The sequence below is a fragment of the Vulpes vulpes genome, chromosome 13 (assembly GCF_048418805.1).
Source record: "Vulpes vulpes isolate BD-2025 chromosome 13, VulVul3, whole genome shotgun sequence".
NCBI classification, from domain to species: Eukaryota; Metazoa; Chordata; class Mammalia; order Carnivora; family Canidae; genus Vulpes; species Vulpes vulpes.
In genome coordinates this window covers 19,435,227-19,462,864 of record NC_132792.1, presented here as the reverse complement: position 1 = coordinate 19,462,864, position 27,638 = coordinate 19,435,227, and the positions used below count along the sequence as shown (strand labels likewise).

The 27,638-nt window shown below is 39.7% G+C and overlaps 1 protein-coding gene across 14 annotated transcripts in view; it reads right to left on the bottom strand.

Annotated features, from left to right (window-relative positions):
* Positions 1–27,638, bottom strand: part of SAMD12 (sterile alpha motif domain containing 12) — a 372,850-nt gene that overhangs the window by 155,083 nt on the left and 190,129 nt on the right. For 12 of the 14 annotated variants that reach the window (XR_011996528.1, XR_011996531.1, XR_011996529.1 and 9 more), the window contains exon 4: positions 6,182–6,322. Coding sequence is in view for 4 of the 14 variants with exons in the window: in XM_025993376.2 (XP_025849161.1) it covers positions 6,182–6,322 (141 nt within the window). In the remaining 10 variants the exon portion in view is untranslated. Of the gene's footprint in view, positions 1–3,426; positions 3,585–6,181; positions 6,323–27,638 lie in introns of all 14 variants that reach the window. The other 2 variants (XR_011996526.1, XR_011996527.1) reach the window with 1 other exon arrangement.

Genomic DNA, 27,638 nt, shown 5'->3' with positions numbered 1-27,638 from the left:
TAATCTCTGACAAGTAACTTGCTCCAAGTTAATATATCTATGAAATGCCCAGAATGGCTTTCTCTGGAACGCTAAAAAGTTTGGATTTTATTCTTTAGGCAGCTGGGAGCCATCAAGTGTTTTAAGGAAGGATATAATGTCATCAGAAATATATTTAAATTGAGTCTGGCAATAGATGTAGGAAGTCAATTAAAGGGGAATGAATGGGACAGGGCAGCGACCAGAGATCAAATAACTAGCAGGTTATTCTTATGGCCTGGGAAGGAGCTTAAGAGGAATGGTTTAACACAGTGGCTAATAGAGTCATGAGGCAGGGAAAGGCTGGAAACGCATTTTACAAGCAAAATTCAGAAGATATGGTCACTGATTACATATGGGTGATGAGAGAGGAGGAGTAATCACAGGTCAGGTGACTCAGCCTTCTATGTTAGGTGATGGAATGAGTAATGGCATTAACCTTGAGAAGAAACAGGGGGAAGAGTAGGCTGGGGAGATGGTAAGAAAGACAATGGAGTTGATTTGGAACATTTTAAATTTGAGATATCAGTGGAATATTCAGAGTTCATGACCTTTATGGAGATTAAAAATCTGAAGCTTCGTTGAGGTCTAAGATGTATTTGAGAGTCACTGTAAAGGAGGGGATAGTTAAAACACCCATTATACTATTTTTGTACATATTAAAACCAATCTCTAACACTGTTTTTCTTCTTTTATTATCTTAAGAATACTGGCCTGGCAGTTTCTTCTGAAAATAATCATATAATTATGATACAACCCAGCAATTTTTAGATACTTATCCAATGAAATGAAAATTCATGTTCATACAAAACCAGCACATGAATGTATGTAGTAGTTTTATTAATATTTACAAAACTGGAAACAACCCAGATATCCCTCAACTGGAGAATGTGATATATTCAACTATGGGATATCCATGGAGTGGAATACTAATTAAATTAAATGAATGAACTAATTAAAATGAATGAACTGGTGATATACACCACAGCTCTGATAAGTCCCAGTGAATTACAGTAAGTGAAAAAAGTCAGATTCCACTTATGAAATTCTAGAAAAGGCAAACTAAAGGGACAGAAAACACAGCAGTGGTTGCCAGAGGCTGACAACAAAGGGGCACCAGGGAGAGTATTTTCTGGATTTACAGAACTTTTATATTTTGACTGTGGTGGTAGTTACACAAGTATATGTGTTTGTTAAAAGTTGCAGAGCTGTACACTAAAAATGGTGAATTTTATTGTATGGAAATTAAACTTTCATTGCAAACAATAAGAAAAAAAGAACACTAATTTGGGAATTAGGAGAATAGGGATCTAGTTTCAGTTATGCCACTAACCAGCTGTGTAACCACGAACTATTATCTAATCCTCTTTGGGTCTTGGAACCCAAAACTGTAAAATGCAACTGGAAAAATTTTCTCAAAGAGTCTATTGCTATGTTCTACAAAGACTTCCTTCTTTAAGCAATGTGGTGGACCAGATGGCCTATTTCAGATCAGATGGCCTACTTCAGTTGCTGAAGTATCACTGTGGGGGTGACTGGACTAAAATACCCAATCTGTACACATGGTTCTGAAAAGTCTTCTTGGATTAGAAAGTAGTGTTTCTAATTTGTGTAATTCAAAAGATGAAGCTCTAGGAAAGTCCTCTGGTCATGCAATTCTTAACTAAAATTTGACACATATATTTGGACAATGTGGAAGAAGTCCTTCAAGAAACACTAATGTTTAATGAGCTATAAGTGGCCCTGGTAAACAATCATGGTCTTTTTTTCACTTTGTAGGCACTAATTAAAAAGGCATTTGGAGATGGTGGCATTTACTGCCTTCATCTGCTTTATCTGCCAGTTTGGATACTAGTGTCTACTGCCCAAAGTAACTCAACCCTCATAGTTGTGATTACATTTTTACACTATCCATGTATTTGTAGCCAAGGAAGACACTGAAAAGGACACCCAGGAGCGATATATATATATAGTGTTCCTGAGATGAGGGAAACATTTACAACTTCAAAAGGGAAGATACTGAGAATAAAAAATAATCTTGATAATGATGTTTAACGTTTACATTTTTGCCCCTGTAATACAAAAGTCCACAAATTATAGTCCACCAGCTATGTCTGTGAATAAAGTTTCATTGGTACACTGCTACAGCTCAATTCATTTTTGATTATCTGTGGTTGTTTTTACATGATGTGATAGTTGCCACAGATTGCCACACATACTATATGGCCTTTATAAAGACTAAAATACATACATTTGGCCCTTTCAAAAAAAAAAGTCTGCCAATCTATTTTCATAGAATATGCCATAAACTAGGCTATACAGTTTACAAATAAAATTTCATTTAACCATCACAGCACCACCATGAAATAGAATTATTATCCCATCTGACAGATCAGAGGTGGTGAAATGTAATGGATAAAAGTTTGCTGTTGAGTCAGACAGACCTGTACTATGCTCTTTATTAGCAGTCTGACTTCGGGTCTATTAATTTTTTTTTAAAGGTTTTATTTATTTATTCATGAGAGGCACACAGAGAGGCAAGAAACATAGGCAGAGGGAGAAGCAGGTTCCATGTAGGGAGCTGATGTGATACTCCATCTCAGGACCCTGGGATCACACCCTCAGCCCAAAGCCAGACGCTCAACCACTGAGCCACCTAGGTATCCCTATTACTTAAATTCTTAATCTTCTGTTTCCCCATATGTAAGTTGGGGTTAACCACACCATTGATCATGGTAGGGTAACTATCAGGAGTTGATGTGACAATTATTGCAGTGATTTGTGTATAGTAAAATTTAAAATTCATTAGCCATCTGAGAAACAGTCAGCTTTCAGTATCCCTGGGGTCTTTTTCTTCCTACAAATACTGTCCATTACTAAAAAAGCTAAGGATGCCCCCTCAAATGCATGGTTATGAATTAATTTGATATTTTGCACCACCGCTGTGTGTTACATAAGGAACCTTTCTCCTGTCTCTCATGAATCAAGGAGAGAACAATGATGTTTCCAGCTCTGTACTGCATTTCCCAAGATAACTAGAGGTGCCATAACATGGGAGAGTTTTCTGCAGAAATGAGCGAACTAGCAAGACCACCAAACTGACGTCCTGGCCACTTCGTGGATAGGACACAGAAGACCAAAAGGCTGTATGGAGGAAGAAACCACCTCAGTGGTCTCCAAGGGAACATTTAAAGCAGGACCAGACATGGGTTATGTTTCTTGCAAATATCAGATAGTTACAGGGCCACTGTGAACAAAAGAAGGGAAATCAGAGGCCAGCATTTCAGCTGAAGGACAGTTCTGGCTTTAGATGATGAGCTGTTTTATAAATTTTTTGTCATGATTCATTGTCAGTGCCTATAAACTGATATGCTTGCTATGAATCCACCATGTACACTTTTAAAATACCTTATAGTTTTTGTCTCTGGGTCAGCATCCAGAAGGAGGAGAGTAAGAAAAAGCAGGGTAGAAACTTCACATTCTCTGTGTTCAGATGACCCACAGGAGCTCCCCCAGTCCTTTTGAGACCATCTTAGTCCAATTACTGTAATGGGGTTCCTGGCCAACTGTGTGAAAATGATTGGTACAGAATCAATAGCTTAAGACCAGTTTTAAAACAGCTATCAAAAAGTCGCAAAAGTAGGCTTAGCTATTATTTCCTTTAGAAACATGTTCAGAGATTTCCAGAAGCTAAGTAGCATTCTAAAATCTTAGTTTGGACTTATTCGGCATATTATTTCTACTGATTAATATTTGCAGAGATGAGGAATCAAATATTCAATACCAAATCACGTATCACCCCCGTGGTGAATTTCCCTATGATCTATATGTTATGCCAGTCCATTACTTGGGTAGAATAACATTCCAATTTTTATTATAGCAAACCCAGACCCAAAATATTTTAAGCCTACCCCAGCTGCCTTTAGAACTTCTATTATCAGTCATAAAAACAACTTGTCAATTTTTTTTGTTTCACTTTTTTAAAAAAAGAAACCATCGCTTCAACAAGGCTATAGATTTTCTAAAGTCGGCCTGGCATGAAATGAGTTTGAACATTAACATGTAAAGGACAAGCAATAAAAAAGGTAATATGAGTGCAGATAGAATATCCAAGAGCTAGTGAACGTGATCTCTTCTAAAGGGAATGGAATGAAAGAATGCAAAATGCACAGCTCTTCAAAGCTAAAGGAAGTGACAACAACTGAATTGAAAAGGCTGAACTTAGCATTACCTTCCCAGAACACAAACATATATTTAGCTTAATAGACTTGAGTACTATCTCAGGAAAAATCTTATATATTATGCATCTAGGGCAATGAAAGCTGTAGAAAATGATTTTGCAAAGCAAACACACTGCAGGCTGACAGCAGCACGGGGGAAAAAAAAGAGTCTAAGGCACATGAGATGAGTTTAGGTCTCATTTTCTCCATATCATCAGAAGAAGAAAACAAAAGAGCAGAGGAAACCTCAAGACACTAACCAGACCTGGTAGAGAATGATGCATGTGATCGAAGCTTAAAAAATGTGACAGACTTTCTGGTTATAAACATAATGTAGATTTAAACTAGAAAATTTGGAAAATATAAAGAAAATAATTAAAATCACCCACAATCCCACCACCTAGAGAGAATCATTATCCAAATATTGGCACGTTCATTGGCATTCCTTCTTCTGTGTACATATAAAAATATGTTCTTTTTAAGAAATCTGGTTCATACTGTAAATATGGTCTTTTCCCCTCCACCCCCACTTCCTATTACTTCTTGAGTACTTTCCCCACGTTGTCATATATTCCTTGAAGATTTAATTTTAATGACTATCATATCTTATGAGTTAAAGCAGAATTATTTGTTTCTTTCCATATTGCTGAACCTCTAGGTTGTTCATAATTTTTCAGTTTTATAAATAGCACCAGGATGGGCTTTCTTATAATAAATCTCTGAATCTCTATTTACTTCTTCAAAGAAACTAACAAGTATATCAGTATGTCAGATTCAAATTTAAATCACTCAGTGTATTTGTACCTATAAATTTACCACTGGAAGCCTCTGGAGACAAATGCAAATAATGCATATCAAATAAACACACTATTTTCATATCACTCGAAGTCTGTATTCATCCTTCTAGAGCAGTCATCTTTAGGCAGTACATCACTTTCTCTAGGCAAATGGTCTATTACTGGGTTATAATCTAAATGCAACAACATGAAACTTGGCTGACCCAGATTTCTCCAATATCAGTATGCACACAGTTACAATATTCAACAGATTGAAAAATACCCCAGGCTCTCAAAAACACATATTTTAGCACCCTTTCACTTAAAATGGTGTGTAATGGACATTAAAATAAAATAAATAAAGGACTATAGCCAGTGGAGGTTGGTAGCAACCAATCTTATGTAGACATGAGTTACACATAGTGCAACTTAAAGTTTTCTTCAAATTCTAGCTCTCTCCTGTCACTTCCTGTTATAGGTCCCCTGAAGCGCTCCCAATATATCGAATTTATAAATGATTCTTGTTAAGAATTATATGGTCATAATATCCCAGGCTTAAATTCTTTACAGCCTATTTTTTGTAAAAAAAAGATTCTATTTTCAGGATGCTAAAGAGCATTCTCAAAAATCACTGAAGAGTATGTGTTCATAGGCATATATATACAGACACATACCTTTAATATGGTTTATTTTTTCCATTAGTCAGTGAAAAGCAAAGTAAAATGAAACACAACAAAAACCCCACTTTTATCACGATCCTATGAACTATGCAATCGTGCAAATTCTGAGGCCCCTGACTAAGAGAGCTTGAGCAGCACTATACAAATTGAAGGGGTGTGATTGTATCTATATCTATATCCTATATAAGTTCTCTGCACTGCACAACCTATATAATGCTATGTGATGTTCTTGAAATTAGGTCATCAGATAATTCCATTTGCTCATCCATTACTTATTTGTGTATCCTTCCCCCAGTGACCCATGAAAAAGAGAAGTTTTAGGAGGGAAGTGGGCTTTAAATCTACATGCCTTAAAAAAAAAAATAAAAGAAATTCTGCAAAAACACAAAAATAGTTTTTCCCTGGCTCCCCTTTGTCATGGTGGTAAAAGTTTCTTTCTTCCCATCCTCCGCCCCTTCCATCCACCCACAAGGCAGCAGCAGGATACCTTGTGTGAGTAACTGTAGGTTTCTGACTTCTTCTCGCACCTTCAGCTGGAGCACCTGTTGTAAGATGTGCTGCCGGAGGTTCTCCTGGGCAATCCCCATCCGCTCAAGCTTTTTGTCAGTAAGTCTCAGCAGGGCTCGCCCTGCGGGGTTTCAAGAAATAAAAGAAAAAGCAAATGAACAATGGCTAAAAAGGATTTCCATCCCCATTTTGGCTAATCTTTCCTTAAAGGTAAGGTTCCTTCTAAACAGATGCTTTAGAATTGAGGGTCCTCAATTATTCTTATTGACAAAAATTGATAATATGGATAAAGAAAATGCACAAATTTAGAGAAGAACTTCACTTCTTAATCTAATTTTGGCAATCCTCAGCTGAAAACACACGGAGTCAAATAAAATAGCACAATTTTAACCTGGGTATTTTGGACACAGATTGCAGGTTTCCATAGAAACAACGCGCTTTGGTGAGTGATGGGTCCTGAGGCTGGCCTGTAGGAACTCATGCACTGACAGACCAGTGGAAGACCTGGTTATTGTAGCTGTGGTTATAGAGAAACTCCATCAATGTTTAACTTGGGTTGCAATAATGTTTCTGTGAAACATGCATGTGAAGTTCCAGTTTTAATCTGCAGGCATTTGCCTGTTGCATCCCTAGTGCTGGGCTAGAGTTCATTTCTAGCCGGTGGGAGCCAAACCTTAATCTCAGCCTCTGGCCTCAGGCAAGGGCTACAGCAGTGGCCGTGGGTGAGGGGAGCAAGGTGAGGGCATCTAAAGATTGCAAAACAAGGAGCCTCCAGGAGTGAGTGCCTGCAGTGTGCAGACACTCCCAGGGCCCCAGGCAGCCTGGCATGGCTTCTTCTTCCCCAGGAAGTCTGCATGACTCCCTTCCTACAGTAGTTTCCATCAAATTCCACAATTCTCTGCCACTCTGTGATTGCCCTGAAAGAAACATACTTCCATTGTGAGAGTTTAGCACAAGAAATAAAGAGAATGATGGTGGTTAAATGCTGTAGCATTACCCTGTTCTCTCTCCCCAGCACCCCATCATCATACTTGCAGATCTTTCTCATTTCAACTGATGTAGAGTCAACTATGTGTGATGAATGGTATATCCTTGGGTATATTATCACCTACACTTCAGAAAATAAATTCTCTACTTCCTCAGAAGAGAAACCCAACAGCCAGAAGATGGGGTCAATGGACATTTTCATCAGAAAAATAGGGAAGTCTATTCCTGTGAATAGAGACAGGCAAAGGGAAAGAATCAGGTAGGAGTGACCTGTGCTGTTTGCTTTTCCCTTTTACCTCCCATTAACCCTTGCTAAATGTATCAGTTGGGATAAGTTAGGTAACATGTTACAGTAACAAATGATCCCCAAATATCAGTGGTTACAATAAGGTTTATATCCTGCCTAGTGTACACATCAAATTCAAATCCATCCATCCTGAACATTGCTGCTTATTGTTCCAGAGAGAAAAGAGGTGTTAAAAGGTCTCATGGCATCACAGCCTAGAGGTCATTTACATGAGCTAATGTAAGGGTCATTAGCCAGAGCTAATAATCACATGAACTTCCCCACCACACAGTGTTTACACATGAACTGCACTTCCATCATGTGTCAGGAAGGTGACGCCGGGAGAGAAATATTGGATGGGCAGCACTGATAAGAACTAAACACCAATACGGACTTGGCTTTGGACCAGTGCCTGGCAGGGAAGTGAATGCAGTGAGCTGTGGTGGTCTAAAGCTTCAGTAAAAGCTACATCTGGAAGAGGAAGGTGAGGTAGGGGAAAGGAATCCTAGGTGGCCATAGCTGAGTCTTGACAACACAAGGCAGATTGTGGTGGCCATGAGAACAAAAGGAAAGAACATAAACAGACTCCAAGTAGTTCTGGTTGTCTCCTGTGATAGACAGAATGATGCCCTCCCCTCCAGAGATGTCCATATCCTCATCTCTGAGACCTGTGAATTTGTTACCTCACATGACAAAAGGGACTTTACGAGTCTGATTATGTTAAGGGTCTTAAGATGAGAGAGTATCTGGCATTATCCAGATGGGTCTAATCTAATTACACAGGCTTTTATAAGTGGAAAAGACAAGAGAGCCACAGAGAGAGAAGTGACAATGGAAGCAGAAGTCAGAGTGAGGAAGTCAGAGAATTCCAGAGAAGGAATTCAGGCTTCTAGAAGCTGGAAAAGACAAGGACATGGATTCTCTACCATACTCTTCCATCAGGAAGCATCTCTACCAACACCATGATTTTCTATAAGATTCATTTCGGACTTCTGATCTCTACAACTATAACACAGTTAAGCTGTATAATTTTATGCCACTAAGTTTGTGGTCATCTGTTACAGCAGCAATTGTTCTTTTGATTGAAATTTAACATACTTTTAACTTTTAAGAAACGAACCGATGGCTTTAGATTCCCTTTCCTAGTTTCTGGGCAGTGACATACTCAAAGGTAGAGAACCAAGGGGTGGTGAGCCTGAGTCCGAGGCTTCCAGGACAACCCTGCCTTGAAATGCCCTCTTTACTGTCAGACCTTGGTCCTGAAGTTTCATTTCAGGAAGCATGGTATTGGGTATCCTCTATGTGGATAATCTGCTTCCAAATAAGATATCCAGCTCTTTATATGTGCTCTCAACTTACAATGCTGCATAAAAAGACTCCCTGAAGTTCAGATGTTCTAAATCCCTCTCAATACCAAAATATAGACCACCCATCCTCCTTTCTGTTCCCCATTAATTGAGCTGTGGTTTCATAAGCTGTGACATTCGGGTGCTCACACTGCTGAGGCACTGGTAAGATACATTGGAGCTTGGTCATGGTAAGCTGGCTGGTCTGTCTCTAGAGCACAAGCTAGTAAGTCAAGATGACAATTTTGTTCCAGTGTGCATGGCTCAGCTTCTCTGTCAGGTGGCCCCCTGAGAATCTCTAGCTTTGGTCTTTCCAGTAATGCACCTGCCTGGTCGATCCATAAGCCCTTTCAGAAAGTTATCCCCTACTTGGGTGGGTTAATAGCATTAGCTCTGAAAATGCAAGTTCCAAAATTCCATTAGTTGTAAAAATCTGTGCTTTTTAGACTATGTGGTGTAAACAATTGTGCCTATCAACATTTCACATGCTAAATACTCAGCTGTTCAAACTGTTTTATGTAAATTCTGAGAAAATAGATATTATTTCCATTTTTGGAGAAAGGAAAATTGGGAAGTTGAAAAATATTCAAAACATGAGAGTCTTTCCTAATTCTTCCTACTATACCTTTAGTTGTGCTTTCGCTTCCTTGGGAGGAAAATAAAAGGCCCAGACTATAAGAAGAGAGATTATGGGAAAATTGTACAGAACTTCCTGATAAAACAACTTCTAGAAAAGATCATGATCTGCACACTGACAGTGTTATGAACGAAATCTGATTTGTCTTCCTCGGATGGTTTCTACAGAGCCACTCCGGTCCTTAGTTCTGAAAAAATCTGCCCAATAATTAGAGCGTTTCAAGCAGCAAATGTCCCCTGTCCCATCACCTACTGCTGACCACAAAACAGTGTCCAAATAAATGTGGTGCTGCTTTTGATGCTGGTGTCTGGGAAGCGATAAACAATCAACAATCACTTTTTTTTTTTTTTTTGCAATTTATGTTGTCATTTTTTGTTGCTTAGCATAAAAATCCAATTGTTAATTCAGCAAACACTTACTGTGCACCTACTGTGTCCCTGTCATTTTTTTATTCACCTTGACTATATAATGATGAGCAGGACAGACAGGGTCAATCTTGGTGCCTTCAGAATGGCAAGGCAGGCAGCTCATGATAACTGTTGGCAGGCATGAGTATTAAGAAAAGGCAAATATGAGATCACAGAACTGCGTGACCTGACCTTGTCTGGGGACCAGGAGACTGTCACTGAGTAAAGAACATTTAACCTAACACTTGAGGAGTAAGTAAGAGGTAGTCAGACCAAGACCACTAGATAAAGCAAAGATTTTTTTAAAAGTCCAGCAACCAGGTGGATGAAGAAGGAGCCCACTCTTGCAGAGAGAGAACAGAGGCACGCTGCTATAGTTTTTACGTTCCCTGCCTTTTCTCTTGAGAAGGTCATGGGCACCTCGCTCTGCATTCAGCTGTTCCACATAGAGAGGAATCAAGAAGAGAAAAATCAATTCAGTCTCAAAAGAGGAGCACTAACTAAAGTTCCTGATACTCCAAACTTGCTATAAATTTAGTTAACCCAGGCTGCTCGGCCTTCACAGACCCATAGATTCTTGGAGTCGGAAGAAGCTTAAAGTCCTTCATTCACATTGATCATATGCCGACCTTTTACTTCTTTCCCTTGTTAAGCATTTATTGAGCATCACTGTATGCCTGACACTTTTCTGGGTCCTGAGGCTATAAATAGGAGTAGTATTTTCTGTCTTCATGGAGCTTACCATTTAGTTCGAGGGGCAGACAATTTTCAAATTAACTGATACAGGGGCAGACAGGGACCCCTACCGGAAGGATGGCACTTTGTAGTTTGGGTGGTGAGGCAAGGCTTCCCTCCACAGGTGACACTGGAACATCCGGAAGTGTTAAAGCAATGAGAGGAATGGCAGGAAGGATAGTGTCATGAGGGTCGAGTGAACAAGAGAATGATAAGAAAGGAGGTCTGAAAGAAGGCAAGTGCCAGATCACACAGGGCCTCCTAGGCCCTGGTGAGGACTTTGGATATTATTCTGAACATGGGAAGTTTTAATAACTTCCCATGATGATGTGGACGTGATCTTACCTATTAAAAGAATCCCTGTGGTCACTATGTGGAGAACAGATTGGGGGTGTGGAGGTGGGGGTGGTAAGGAGCAGTGGGAAGAGTTAGTACACTGCCACGGGAGTCAAAACACGACGTGCTGCTTCCTTGGATGAGGAAGGAGGGGGGAAAAGTCATAAGAAGTAGGAGAGTTCTAAATTGTGATACCTAGAAGTGGGGTGTGAAAAGAAGGCACACCTCAGAGATGATCAGGTTTTCAAACAAAGCCACGAAGGGCTGGGTCTTCCATTTCAGTGCAGGAAGTTGAGTCAAATGAGGATGAGTTGGAGGCACAGAAAATCATGGTAGTATGAGTGCTATTTTTTTTTCTCTTGAGGTCACTTGGGATATAGAGAAGTAGTGGAAAGAACAGAATTAAACAAAAGAAGGTTTGAATATTCTTCTTCCCAAATCCCAAAGCTCTGAGCTGACTGTAGGCAGGTCCTGGTGGAATTTAGAGAAATATGAGGGAGCAATTATGACCCACGCTCGGTACTGCTTCAACCCCAGCAATGGTCCTCAGGGCTAAAAATGCTTTCCTAGGACCCTCGGTGAAAGCTCAAGCCAGGGAATATTCAGTGAGAAAAGTTCACCCAGCAGAAACACGGATCTGATGTTCTGCTAACGGGCCTGGAAAATTAGTACTATGCTGCAATTTAAGCTTGAGTATAGACATAAAAGCTTTATCAAGTGTGGCCCACCACAATGCTAGCTCCATAAGAATCAGTATCTTTCCTGTCAGCCTCCCTACTGTCCCTTGTTCCCTACGATTGCATGTAATGCTCAAATATTTATTGAGTGAATACACTTAGTGCTACTAAATGAATGTTCTCTTCTTTACTCACAGACTGATGATCTCAAGGTCATTAAATGACTATCTTTCTTGATGTAAGAGACTTGGCTGGAAACCGACTCCCAGGACAAGGAGAAACTGAAAATAGCAGAGGGAGGAGGCTGTATTGTGTTGGTGGTGACCGCAGATGCCAAGTTGAAAGGAATAGAGAACTTGACGCTAAATGAGTACTTTGCCTTCCGGCAGGCTTAAAGAAAGACAAGTGTCTCCTCCTTCTTTTCTTTCTTTCTTTCTTTCTTTCTTTCTTTCTTTCTTTCTTTCTTTCTTTCTTTCTTTTTTTTTAAGATTTTATCCATTTATTTGAGAGGGAGAGGGGGGAGAGGGAGAAAAAGGAAGAAAAAAAGAGACCACAAGAGCAGAGGGAGGGAGAAGCAGACTCCCCACCAAGCAGGGAGCCCCACTGGGACCCATCCCACAATCCGGGACCATGACCTGAGCCAAAGGCAGACACTTAACTGACTGAGCCATCCAGGCGCCCCTCTCATTCTTCTTTTAACAGGCACCACGTGAGACTGCAAGCCTTGATGGGCAGATGGGCAGGAAGAATGGACAAGGAGTCATGGACACAGAGAACAGTGTATTCATTTCCTACAGCTGCTGTAACAAACTGTAAACATGGGGATTTAAAACAACAGAAACATATTCCACATCCTCTGGAAGCTAGAAGTCCAACATCAGTGTCCCTAGCCTGAAATCAAAGTGTCATCAGGGCCACATTCGCCCTGGAAGTTGCCGGCGAGAATCCATTCTTGCAGCTTGCAGCTTCTGCTGGCTGCTAGCATTCCCTTGCTGGAGGCCACATCACTCTAATCTGTGTATCCTGGTATCACCTTCTCTTCTGTGTGGGTACTCTCACTCTCCCCTCTCTTGGAAGCACGCTCGTGATGTGATTTAGGGTCCAATAAAATAATCCTGGATAACCTCTTCAGGTGAAAACCACATCTTCGAAGACCTATTGCCTCATAAGCATTTACCAGTTCCTTCACTAAACGGCCGCCATTCAGTCTACTTCAAGCTGGAAGGAATCTTTGGGATTTCAGAGTATGGCACAGGATTCGTTGTGTTCTACATAGAGAAGTGAGGCTGAGAGGGGCAGCTGACTAAAGCCACGCAGGAAAAGCAGGGGTCGGGGGGAAGACTTAGGTCTAGACAAGTGTTTCTGACCTTCAGGCCCAATCTGGTCTTAGGTCTTGAGTTCAGGTGTTCCCTACTTTCTGCTCAGAATATTGTAACAGAAGCCCTGTCCCAGCTTTTTAAGATGGTGACTGTATGCCATAAAGCACAAGTAGAAATTTCTGGGTAAGCTGGCAGTGGTGCAAAGGATGTGGCTCCAAGCCCTACCCTGTTGAGAAGTCTCAGTACCACTCTGAGTGGTTGGGGACTTCTACTCTTCCCAGCAAAAAGGAACCACAGGGCCTCTCTTCTGCTAAAAATAAAGGTCACTTACAGTTCCCCAAAGAAAGGGCCATTTGTACCCTAGGCTAGCGCCAAACCTCTCAGATAAAGGCCTGTGCCATGCACCAAGTAGGTGTCCCTGGCTCTACCCACTCTTGGCTGCTCAAAAGCTACAGAGTGATGAATGCTGGACACACGGCCAGGGTCCCACAGCCTGAACCCTTGTATCTCCATCTCCTCATCATTCCAAAGTCATAATATCTGGAACAAAGAAATAAGGAGAGAGGTGGAATGGCTAAAAGCACAGGATCAGGAACTAAAAGGTTTCAATAAACACCCAGCATATTTCAGTCTTAGCTTTCTCATCTTTGCAATGGGGATGAAATGACACTATTTCATAGGGAGACTGAGGTTCCATCAACATAAAACACATGCCCTTTGCAAACTGAAATCATTAACATCATGCAATATGGTTCCTATAGTTCTCTGGCTGAGAATGCTTCCCCCTCCTCATAGCAATGATCATGGTTATCAAACATTTATTGAATAGTCACAGAGTTAAACACTGTCCGGAGACTTTGACACAGATTACTTTACTTTCAACAATTTATCGAAGATACTTCTACTATCTATACCTGATTAAGAGTGGCTATCCCCATCTGAAGGTCATATACCCACTAAGCTACAGATCTAGGATACAAATATACATAAAGACCATGCTCTTAACCATGCGTTAAACTGCCACCCCAAAATTTTTCAAGCAGACTTTATGTGTCCCCAAACCCATGTCTGCCAATTCTTGAGCAGGGAGCACCAAAGGTCAGGAGAGAGGCTGAGGGGCAGAAAAGGGTCATCATCTTGGATGAGTTAAAGGCAAGCAGTGCAAACACTGGCATAACTTCACAATACACAAGCTGCGATGCCCTTCATTCTTTGGTCTTCACTCGGTAGTGTATCCCAGGAGACTGAATGGTCTTTGAGAGCAGCCATTAAGTAGATTATCTATGTCTGCACCATGAACTGAACAGATCATGCCACTAGGTGCTAGGAAGAGAAAGATAAGATGATTTCCCTGCCAGTGGGACAAGCACAGGTTCATTCAGAGCCCACAGGAGGGGTACCTAACTTTAGCTGGGGTCCTTTAACAACAACAACAACAACAACAACAACAACACAAAAGTCAAGATGGTGAGTAGGAGGGAGAAGGCATTCAAGGCACGGAACAGCATAGGCTAAGACAGGGATCTGAGAACCAAAAGGTACATTTAGGGAACTCCAATAACCTTGAGATTGTTGTGTGTGAAACATGAAGCAGGGAGCACATCATGTAGGATCCTGCCATTTCATGATGTTCTACCCTATAGGTGGGCCCGTCCTACTCTTTTTTGTTTACCCCAAAGTAGCACGTAGGATACACCAAAGGATGATGTGCACGGTACAAAAAACACTTTCATTTGTAGGACGAATATCTCATTTTTGCCTATATTATATCACTGCCCATTTCTTTTTTTAAAAAGTTTCATTTATTTATTCATGAGAGACACAGAGAGAGGCAGAGACAGGCAGAGGGAGAAGCAGGCTGCACACAGGGAGCCCCATGTGGGACTCGATCCCAGGACTCCAGGATCATGTCTTGGACCAAAGGCAAGCACCAAACCATTGAGCCACCCAGGCGTCCCCCTGCCCATTTCTGATAAAAGAATCTCTCTTGACTTTTGGGACCTGGCCTCCTCATCTGGTGGGCCTTTTAATAATTTAAAAAAATTCCCTGTGGTACCTTTTACTTCTAAAGTACTATGCAATATTCTTATTTTTAAAAAAGATTTTATTTACTCATGAGAGACACACAGAGAGAGAGAGAGAGAGAGAGAGAGAGAGAGACGCAGACATAGGCAGAGGGAGAATCAGGCTCCTCATAGGCTCCTCATCGAGTCCCCGATGTGAGACTGGATCCCCCAATCAGGATCATGCCCTGAGCCCAAGGCAGAAGCTCAACTGCTGAGCCACCCAGGTGTCCCACAATGTTCTTGCTTATTTATTTTTCATTTTCAGATTCCTTTCTACCTCTTCCCATAATGTAAGATCCACAACAGCAGGGCTTCATGGATGTTTCGAAACATGTAGTTAAAGCCTAACTCAAAGTAGGCACTAGATACATATAGGTTACCCACCTGGTGGCTCAGTCAGTTAAGTGTCCCACTTGGTTTTGGCTCAAGTCATGATCTCATGGGTCATAAGATTGAGTCTTGCATCAAGTCCCTCATTGTGCTCTGCTCTCAGTGGGGAGTCTGCTTGAAGATTCTCTTCCTCTGCCCCTCCCTCCCCACTCATGCACACATATTCTCTCACTCTAAAATGAATATATTAAAAAAAAATATATATATATGTTAAATTAATGCTGTGTGTTCACTAGAATTTGTTGGAATTACTAAAATGCACTAGAATTGCCATGATTTATAAGAGAGAAGTTCTTTCTTTCTTAGATCATGTCCCAAGGGACAATACAAGCCTAGACTTACTGTCAGTTGCTATCTTTGTCAACACATGGAGTGAATTTGTTAGAGAATTAAGCCAACAGAAAGAGCAAAGCTGAGAGATTTAAAAAAAAAAGGGGAAGTGAGAAAGAAGATAACAATATGGGATTTCCTGAATACAGCCCTACATGAAGTCAGATACCCCTGGGTTTCTCATTTATGTAAGGCAATACGGGGTGGGGCTGGTTAGCAAGCTGAGATCATTTACACCACTTGATTATAGCATTTATACCACAAGATTCCCAAGGAATCTTGACTTACAGATCCAAGCTCATATATAATGCTTAGTTGAGGCACTGTACTGTCCCTCTTATTCTCATTTCAAGAAAGCCCATTATGATATAGGTAAGAATGATATGTAACCTATCTGATAATAATTGGTTTTCAGAAAGTTAATCATTGGCAAATTTTGGTATTTTAATTTTTATCACTTATAAATTATTTGGTATACACCTTAAATCTGACTGTACATTTTTATTTGATGTACCTGGTACAAACTACTTACCAAATTTATGACCAGTGGTCGAAAATACAAATGTTGTCAAATGTGTGAAGAGAACCACTCTAAGGGACAACAGGGAGTAGGTGGACCACAGTAGATTGGACAGTTTGGTTCTTTAACTTTCTAAAATAAGCAATTCCAATCCATTTTTGCTATGCTAGATATAGGCTGAGTGTTGCTACTTCTACTATTTTTAAGTTAAGAACAACTGAAAATCTAGAAGTTTTATGAAGCCTCCCAATTTAAAATTTGCCCGTTTTTTTCCATACTATGAGAGCCAAACAATTCATGAATATGGGTCCTATTTGGCTCAAAGGTTTCCACTCACAACATCTGACTTTTAACCACCCCTTCCCACAGGCAATGGAAAGTGATTCCGGAACCTCACCTTCAGCGTCTCATCAGGCTTTAGGAACAGACTCCAAGTTTTGTGATTCCATTCTCTACAGCCTATTCTAAATTAACAGCCAACTGAGACCAAGGGAGTTGAAGACTAATATGAACTGGCCCTCTGTTTTTTCTAACTTGGATATGCCTTAAAAATCCATTTTCATAAGTAACCCCCATCCCAGTGCTTGATTTCCTAAAAGTGACTGTGAACCAATACCAGAGCTAACAAGGACTTTGAGGTCAGCCAACCTATTGCCTCATTTGTTGGCAAGAATGCGTGCAAAACCTTCCAAGACCAATAAATTTCTTCTCACTTCTACCTGAGAGCACAGCCCACTTGCCAAGCCTGGTCACTCACTTGGTTACATTAAGAATGATTAGCCATTAATTGAAGGCTAAGAGAAGGATTCATGGACATTTATTTGCACTGTAGTTGCTGTAAGTAATTTACTATACTGATGGGAACTGTATGCATTGGTTGTTTTGTTCTGTTGTTTTTAACCAGTCTGGGTTAAAAAGGACTGTCTTAGACAATCTAGTTCTTTTTTTTTTAAACTTAATCTTAAATTCAATTAATTAACATATAGTGTATTATTAGTTTCAGAGGTAGAGTTCAGTTGAATGTAACACCCAGTGTTCATTACATCACGTGCCCTCCCGAATGCCCATCACCTAGTTACCCCATCTCCCCACCCCTCTACTGACAATCTAGTTTTTTGGTTCAATACATTCAGGTGCTTATGATGTTAATAGGAAGAAACTGGAATAATGTTATTTCCCATCTGAAATATAAATTCAGAAAGAAAGGATATGATAGTGCTTCTCAAACAGAGTGAAAATGTAGCCTTGCACTATTCTTTAGCCCTCCAAGAAGGAATACACATCTTCCAAACAGTAAATTAAAGGTTAAATCCTTTTATGTTGTTGGTAGTACATAGAGTTACCAAATCCCCTCCAAAAATTAATTTAAGAAACCCCTAAAACATTTTGTTTGGGGATTCTGCTTTAGTCCCTGTGAAGACTCAGTAATTACTTCCCTTGTACCTCAGAGCAGATTTTTCAAGCAAAGAAATCTAGTACCGACATAACGGAGAATAGAGCTGAAGATTTATGATATCATAAACAACCTTCAAGGTCTTTTCTGTTTTTGATAGGTAGACCCAACCTCTTGGTATGTTTGCTTTTATTTATTAGCATTTGTATGCATTGTTTTGGGATTCTCTGTTAATTGAGTGCCACTAGGTGAGCAACCCACCATGCACTAGGCATTTTTTGAAATTAGTTGCCAAGAAGCATGTGAGATATCTATTGACAAGTGTCCTCCCAGCCCTTGATATTCTGCTCATGGCCATAACAGCCAAAACTGTACAGTGTTCATATGCTGAAAACAAGCACTGGGCATGCTAGCTTCTCCATGTGAATTAATTTGAACTAGTGACTCATAGCCAAAGTAATGTTTAAAAAAAGTTTTTAAGCTATGTTGACTCTTTCTGATGCTTAGGAATTTGTTCTTCTTTAAATGTTTAAATGCTTAACTTTATTAGTATTGGGGATTTTTTTTAGTAGAAAAATCAACAAGTGAGAACCGTCCCTGGTCCAGATATATTCAACAGAAGACATGGAAACTACTCCTGTCTTCGGTGAGATGAAAAATTACCTGTGATGTAAGATCAGCAAATATTAAAAAGCCTTAAAGCAATTATTGAAAACCATGAGGTCTGTAGCAATGACCATGAGGACCATAAGATCTTGAAAGTTAGGGCTGGATTAACCAGTTATTAGCTACCTGGTTATTTCTCCACAATGTTTCACTTTTCTAGGCTTCAATTTCTTTACTGGTAAACTGAGGATGATGACACCCTCTCTCTCATGTTGTCCTGATTAAGTACTCAAGAAAGTAAGCAAATAGAAAATAATGTTGCCACTTTTAGAAAGAAAGGTAAGAAGCCCACCCAGGAGCCTATGGGTAGTAGCATAGCTCACTTCAAAACTGATGGGGTTACCTGAAAGGGTGGGACCCTGAGGGTGAGAGCAAGAATCTTTTATTGGGAACGAGCGGTAACAAGGTAAAAGAAATTCTACTTACTACATGCCAAATTTCAAAAGCCATCAACAAGACATGAAAGTAGAATGGAACTCTTCTCCTTAACTTAGTCTATTTTGGCACTATTGACACTTGAGGCTGGATAATTCTCTGTTGTGGGGGGTGGGGGGGTATTCTGTGCATTGTAGGATGTTCTGCAGAGTCTCTGGCTTCCACTTGATAGATGCTGGTAGCACCAGCTCCCAGTTGTGCCAATCAAAAATGTCTCTAAAGTTCTGCCAAATGTCTGCTAGAAAGAAAGGTACATGTATCTGGCTGTTTGCTTCCCACAGATTCTCAAAATGCTAATTTCCAAGAGACAGACTAATCCTCAGCATTGAAGGTTCATGGGACTCAGGTGGTTGAGGAGACAAACCAATCCAAAACTCACTTTTGGGAAAAGCATCTACTATGTGTTAGACCTTTCTCCATTCATTGTCCCATTTAATCCACAAAGCACCTTGGAAAGCATTCTTAACTCCATTTTAAAGATGAGAAAATGGAGATAGCACCAAAGCACCCAAGCAGCAGAACAGGGATTTCAACCCAGTTGCACAAGGAAAAATTTCCACGTGTTTGATCTTGAAATGTCTCAATCCTGTAACCACAGCACTTCAAATGATATTTAACTTAAGGGGCCTTTGTAGTAGTAAAAGTTGACTGAGGGAACCAAGACCATAAGCTTTGACTGACACTGTTTGGCAATTTAGGTACACATCAACATAATAATATCTTCATGTAAAAAGTAAAAAGATAAGCTCAGCAAACTTGAAGTCCAAAATTTGATGTCAACAAGTTACATCACTAAAAGTTGTGTTATATTAAGAAAAGCAACATGAATACATTCTGTCTTATTTTTCCATGTCTCCATACATGTTACCCCTTCTAATGCCTTCCTTCCCTTCTTGTCTGATGGGCTTCAAGGACTGGCATGAGTCTATCTTTCTCAGCAAGTGCCCCGACTCCCTTTGCAACCTTACCTTTGGAGCAGGTAAAATACAAGGTGGTAAGTGCTACAGTAAGGATCTCTATTTCTCTACCTAAAGGTTCTTAAAGGTGTATCTTTTCATTTATATATTGCCAATATCCAGGAAATGGCTTAATAAATTACTGAAATAATACTTGGACAGTGTCACAATAAAGTGTGTCAAAGGAAACCCAAGTTAGAGAACGTGGCAGACCCTAAGGATAACAGTACCATGTTGCATTGTCACATACATTTGAACTAAATGGCTTTGCCGTGTCTGTAGCATCAATACTTTGACTTTGCAAAAAGATCTGCAGGCTTGCAAGAGCCATCAAATAGTCCAGGCTGGTGATGGTGCTAATGGTTGTAGGATTTGAGACAAAATGGATAACGGCTTTCTTCTTTTATTCATTCATCTCAGAGATTATAATGCTAGAGCAGGAAGATGGGAAGAACAGAATGAGGGAGAAAACTGACGCCGTGATGAGTTTGATCACTCCTGTAGAGTAGCAGCACAAGGAGAAGGGGCACTGGATGGCCCAGGCAGCATGGACAAATGGCTTTATGATGATTATGGGTATAACCCATGGAATCAGACGTTTGGGTGTGAATCACATCTCTGTCACTTAAGTGACATGCCACCCTAAGCAAACTACTTAACCTGATTTAAGTGTTCATTTTTCCGTCTTATCAGTGAGTATGATAAGAGTATCTCTGTCACAGAAATATTTATAAAGAATAAATGAGATGATACATGAACAGCACAAAGCTCAGAAAAAGTTAGCAATGGATGATAATGATCAGTTCTAGGACTGAGGACTAGCCACAGATGAGCCTATGATCAGCAGTGTGGCTCCTATGTTCCCACAGATGAAATGTACGGCAACCTCCATGCTAATTACAAACACCGACACTGAAGTAGCACACCTCCTTATTCACTGTTACTGCAACCTTTGCTTCATAGCTCAAATCACTTAGCTGCCCTCAATTTCTCTTCTTACAATTCCACTTTATAGGAAGTGTGTCTTAGATATTTAAAGTAATGTTAAATTGAATTTTTTTCTAAAAAACTCTAGTTGCAATGATACATTTCAAGAATTATTTGGAAAGAAAGCAAAGCAAGGTCAACTTGGGTTTTCTCCAAGAAGCATGCTAGAGCCAGTGTTCTGGGACCAAATGACCATGTATGAGGGTTCTCCAACCTCTAAAGGTTTTAAATTATTATTGTAAGTATAATAATTTGTTCACTGTGGACACAAAGACATACTATAATCAATGATGAACTCTTTACAATCAGTCATAAATGATAAAATGGACTGTAAATAAATTGGTAAAACAGAAGATGAAGGAAAAAGTGAGACTCTTTGATATGATTTTTTTCCTTCTGATTTAGATTTGGTTATAAAATATTTGGTTCACTATTGGTTCATTCTTCTAGTGATAATGTAATTAATAACTCATACTTTAATCATGTTGATTTCTGAGGGGAGAGACCTGAACTTGTAAGTAGAACACTTGGATTTGAAGCCTGGTGCCTCCATACCGTGGGTGCTATGTACTTGGACTGTTTACTTAATGCCACTGAGTCACAGTTTCCTCATATGAAAAATGGGAATAATGATCCTAATCACTTGGAGTTTTCTATGTAAAAGTTAAATTAATTAAAAGTACATTTGGAAGTGCCTACCACAGTATCTGACTCAACACATTTCTTTCAAATTAAACATACAGATTATATAAAGACATGCCTCAGACAGTCTTCTATAATTACCTTTACTATATTATAATCATGAATTTGTTCACATGCTTGTCTTCCCTTCTAAATCCTAGATTCTTTAATGAAGAGAATGTGCCTTTCATTTAACTGAATAAATCCAGGGCTCTATGAAGTTGGTGATGTTCATTAAAGTATTGCTAAATGAATGAATGGATTTCTTCTGTGCGAAAGGGAGAGCTCATTTAAAGAAAACAGGCCCAGAAAAGTGAAGTGAGTCACTCAAAGACACACAGCTAGTAATTGGCAGAGCAAAAATTAGAACCAATACACCTGATTCAAATTCATGCTGCCTGTATTTACAAAAGTTCAGCATTCATTTAATAAACAATTAATGATCTTCTAACGTCAGCCATTAGGCTACATGCTGGGTATAAGCCACGAATCCAGCTGATACAGTTGCTGTGCTCACAGAGCTACAGTTTAGTGGGGAAGTACACATTAAAAAAACTAACAGCCAAATAAATGTTCTTCATGAGAGAAACAGTGGAAACCCAGGTGAGACTGAGAAATGGGGAAAACAAATGTGAAGGAATCTTCAGGCTAAGATGAAGGATGAGAGCAACAAGAGTAGAAGAGCAAAAGTGCTCTGTAGCAAAGGAAAAAATATACAACATTCTGTGTAGAGTATTACTTTCAGAGAAGGCAAGAAGGCCAATAAGGTGGGCTTGTGGGAAGAGTGGAGGCCATCAGCTCAAGATGAAGACAGAGGGGCAGACCAGAGAAAGATCATTCATGGTCTTGGAGGCAAATCAAGGGTCTCGTTATTTACTGCAAGTGCAATAGGAAGTCAGCATAGAGCTTCAAGCAGGGCAGTGACATGATACAATTTTTATTTTAAAACTCTGGCTGCCTATAAAAATAGTCTCAGTTGACGATCTAAGTGACATCTGGAAGTACAGAAACTGGTCAGAAGACTGGAGCTTCTGTTGAACCCACAGATGGTGGTTGCTTCTATTAGAAAGACAGTGATGAAAGATGTACATTTTGCATGTAGAATCAAAAGGATTTGGTGGTAGATTAGGTATTATTCGAGGCAGGAGAGAAGGGATTGTTAAGGATGACTTCTGGTTTGGGCAATAAAAGAAAGTGCAGTTGCTGACATGGGGGGTACTGAGTGAGCAAATTCAAGGGAAAAGATCAATACCTCTGGTTAGGACATGCAATACATTTGAACTATCTATTGAAATATCTATCTAGATATTCAGTAGAAATGTAAAGTTGGTAGGTATACACACTGGAGCTCCAAACAGAAGTCAGGTCTGGAGTTTATCTTGGAGTTGCTATTATAGAGCTGACACAGAAATCCACAAAGAGAAAGGAAGCATGAACAGGGGGTAGCCTTCAGACTGATCCTTTGAGGAACACCAGCACTGAGTGGGTAAATCAGTGAGATAAGCCAACAAGGACACTGATAAGGAGTGGCTGAAGACAGGGAAATAAATGTGGGAGCATGAGATGTCAGCAGGAGTGTGGTTCAAGAAAGAGAAGGGGCCATTTGTGACTCTGAGGAGCCTACCAAAGTGTAGTCACTAGAACACAATGTGGAATGTAAGGTCCTTGATGCATAGGAACCCTGGGTGAACTAACCGTGTGAAGGGTGAAGGGTCACTCAATAACTTTTCTCCTAGGTTAGGTTTTGTTTGACCCAACAGACGATGGTAAAAGAGGTGTATGGAAATGGCTCCATAAACCTTTGACATCATCATTATCAATAATAAAATCATTATCAATAGTTTATTGGGACAATTATGATGGTCTGGATATAAGTGGACAATTTCTTATTCTTCAATTTCTTTTTTGGAATAGCCATCTGGACAAGTTCTATTATTACCCTCATTTTTAAAAGGAGGAAAATGGAAGTTGACAATTTCAATGACTACGATCATCACATGGATAGCAAGAGACAGAATTTTCAGTTATTATAAAACTCATCTTCTCCCATTCTGTAGCCTGGCCTTTCTATGCATATGAACAGAGCTTTTAAACAAGAGGGGAATTTAAAAAAAATTTTTTAGCCCCTCATCAGAGTTCCTCTTGCATAGTAAGCCATCAATAAATTGTTGATGGAAGGATGGAAGAGAAGGAAAAAATTGAGGGAGACTAACTAGAGAAGACTAGGAACTAGATAACTTAAGTCAAATCAATGTTGTTCTACCAACTGGTAAAGACTTAGCGCTGTGCCACTCAGATCTCCCTTAAAAACTAAGGAACTTCCCAGCTGCTGCAAGGGAGTGTTGCATGGTATGTCCTCTCTCAGCTGTTGGCCCTTCTTTCAACCTGGGCTGCAAAAGAACCACCCTGCCCAAGGTCATACTTCTCTTCCTGAGAGCAGCCTGCATCCGATCCTGGTGGACAGGGGTGGAGAGAGAAGGTATAAAGATCCAGGCCCCCAAAGTAACCCAGGCCCAGCTTGGGACAACCCCAAAGGTCAATTCCAGCTCCAGGGCTGTGGTTGACCACGGTCTTATCATGAATGAATAACAACCCAACTTCTCCCCTGTCCAGCCGTGTTTCTTTCATTTCCTCCATTGGTTTTAAACTTTAGGATACCACCCAATACACTTCCAACATGCAGATCTTCTCTGAGCTTGCCTTCTGGGAAACTGAAACTCTAACAGGGTTTCACTGGGCAAAGGGATTCCTGATTGATTCTCTGACATAAACATTATGTGTTGCCTGTGGTGATTTTAAAACAGCCCGGGTGGCTTCACTGTACCATCCAGCATGCTTCTAGGTCACCTACCTCCATTGTTAGTAGGTGTGTGTGCAGGGAATGAAAATGAATTTTAACAGTGGCCTCTGCAATATATAATTAGTAAGAAAAATCTGCTACTAAAAATTCTGTGTGCATACCCTCTATTGATTTTGTAAGTGTGCCTCATTTTCCATAAAACACTAGGAACACTAATCATAGTGCACACTGTATTTGGGCACTATGCAAATCATAAAACACAAAGGTATATATGCATGCACATACACATTTTCATACATACACAAAAACCTACATATGATCCACCTTACTGAGTGCTTGCTATATTTCAACCACTGTGATAAGTGCTGGGCCTGAATTAACTCATTGTATTTTCACAGGCAGGCACAATTCTCTCATTTTCCAGATGAGAAAACTAAAGCCCAGAGAGATTAAGAATCCTGACAAAGACTTCCAGCTAGAAAAGCTGATGCCTTGGGTCACTTCTGGGACCACCAGATTTTTTTTCAAACTCTGTACTTTTAATCACTACATCACAGTGAACATTAATTTGAGGAAATTTCTTATAACAATCTGTGAATGTGGTAAAAGGATAACAAAAACAAAGAAAGATTCACTGACCCCTCGTTGTGTAAATCTGGGTTTTGTAAAATGGGTTTCCTTAAAGTAGGAGACACCTGCATATACAAATAAGTCAAAGTCACAAACAATGAAGCCACAGGGAAAATGCACCATTGTCCTTTGCCCCTTGCAAAAGCTACTTCTACTCAACAATCGAAGTAAGCTTGCTTTTACAATCGAATTGTTTTCCTTTATATGCAGAGTAATGGAGCATAGCAGAATACATGCCTTCAGCTACAAAAATCTGTAAATCAACACACACTCCACCACATTGTGGCTGTGAGGACACCCTCACAAGCCAGGAGACAGCATCTGTCAAAGGAAGGGCTGATTCCAATGAATACTGAACAGCCACTAAAAACAGAAGTGAGACTGAAAAACACCTTATAACTGATAAATGTATTGCTGTCATAATATCAACAGCTTGAAGTCAATGAAAACTATATTGGTTAAATTAAGTCTTCTACATAAAGATGTCAAATGTTACAACTTCACTATTACAGTGAAGAATAGCTTCAAAATGAGCCTAAACGGAAGAATTAGATGATACCATCCTTAGAAATGACTATGGAATTGTTAGGTCTAAAACCTTAAATCTGTACTGGAACATCAAATTTCTCTTGGTTTGGATTGTATAATCCAAGCCACCTGGACCATTTTTGTATCTTGCTTCTAACAGAGTTCTCCCATAATCACAGAGTGCCGTGGAATCTGGACACATTTGAAAATGTGCATTTATTAACATTTCTTTCAGATTTTGATAGTGAAGCAAGTCTTCCAGATTGCTTTTTGCCTAAGGTCCTGTATGTTTTCTGGATTGATTACATCTCTGGGCTTTATTTAAAAATATCAAAACAGGGGTACCTGGGTGATATAGTCAGTTAAGCATCCAACTCTTGGTTTCAGCTCAGGCCATGATCTCAGGTTCATGAGATAGAACCCTATTTTGGGCTCCACACTGTGGAGTCTGCTTGAGACTCTCTCTCTCCCTCTACTCCTCTTGCTCATGCTCTCTCTCTCTAAAGTAAATAAATATATCTTTTAATAAATACATAAAATATCAAAACATCAAAAACTCATTAAGACATAGAAGTCTGAACCCATGAGAATTCATCTTTCAGATGAGCTAAGTCAGGAGATCCACTGCTGGGATCACACACATACACACAGAAACAAAACTTTTAAAGATATCAGGATTGCTCAAATATATACTAAATGTGCTTCTACATTTAACCTTGAGATTTTATTTTTGGAATGTCTTTTCATCACTTACAAATGTATCCACATGATTTTTCATTTCAACTTTTAAGATGAAAGTAAGCCTTTCTTGGGCATGATTTACATTTCCTTTATTTGTTCCTTATAAATTATATTTTAAGTTCAATATTCTGATTTATGAAGCTCCACTTCCTTCTCTTTCCATAAGAAAAAAGGCACATGTCTCGAAGATTAGATTCTAAACAATTCTCTGCATGTAATTATGAAAACCTGTGCAACACAGGAAAAAGTTGGAGAAGAAAATTGCTCACAAAAAGAAATAATTCAGCATTACAAAATCACTGAAATTAGAGAGGGAAAAGGCTTATTAGGTCATCTATCAAAGGAAGTGTATGCATTCGACACCCAGATTTAATATGCCAGAGATGTCAGGTCACCCCAAGGTGCCTCCAATCTTTTGATAAAGTAGAGAAACTAAAACAGAACATTTAGGAATCAGAGTCCTTAATCAAAGGCAAGTCCTCCCAGATCAAAATATCGGAGAGAAATATGTAAGATGAAGACAAGAGGCAAATGGAGAAGTAATGCTGAAACATCAAGGAGATGAAACTTTGAGATGCCAGTCCTGTGACATTCACGCTGACAAAGTGTCCAGGGATTGGGATTTTATAAGGGAATTTACAGCCAGAAAAGCCAGAGGGGTCAAAGGCTACAGGATATTGTTGTGTGTAAAACCCTAACCTTTCATCTAAGGAATGTACCTTAACCCTTAGAAATCTGCTATTTTTCTTCTAGCAAAGAGCAAAGACTAGTCACACACATTCTTCTGAGTGTGTTGGGGAGGGAGGAGATACGGGATAGGGGCTCTGGCTGATAAAGCAAAACCGTAACAAAGCAGATGCTGGGATTTACCAAGATAATCAGATCAGAATTACCTCAAAACTTTAAGAATCTTCAGATTTCACCATATGACCTCTGATGGGACAAATCTTTTGTAAGGCATGATCTTGTTGATCTTTTATTGTCTTTCCTTTATTTAAAAAATTATGGCACTGCTAACTAGTTGCTAGAAGCCAGTTCAAAGGAGAAACCTACCAGAAAACACAGGAAAATGAGGTTACAAAGAACTTGCCGGTGAGCAATCTCTAAAGTTTATCAGAATATCCATCGAGAGTCCACCCACACACCCTGAACTGAGGATGGATTCAGAGCTTCTTTCCTGAGGTGCCATGGCTCTGCACACAAACACCAGGCTAGCATCTGTGTATAGTGCACTACACCTTCATGCCAGCCCACCAATTACTTTAAGGAACTCTCGGAATTCAAGAGAGTTTGGTCATTTCAACCAGATCACTGTTGCAACTGGGCTAATGAAAACAAAGGGAAAGAGATAAAATGTTCCCTAACCTGTTGAGCAAATTAGGCTATGATTCTTGGTGGAAGTGGGGAATAAAGTCTGCTATAATTTTGTAAATATTACGCATAATATACAATCTTTCTGGTGGTGGTGCTTTAAAATTGAGATGCAGTCAGAGAATGGTTAAAAGTAGGGGTTTCTCTTCCCTCATAAACATCTATCAAAACAAAGTTATAGACCCTTAAATATATACAGTTTTCATTTGCCAA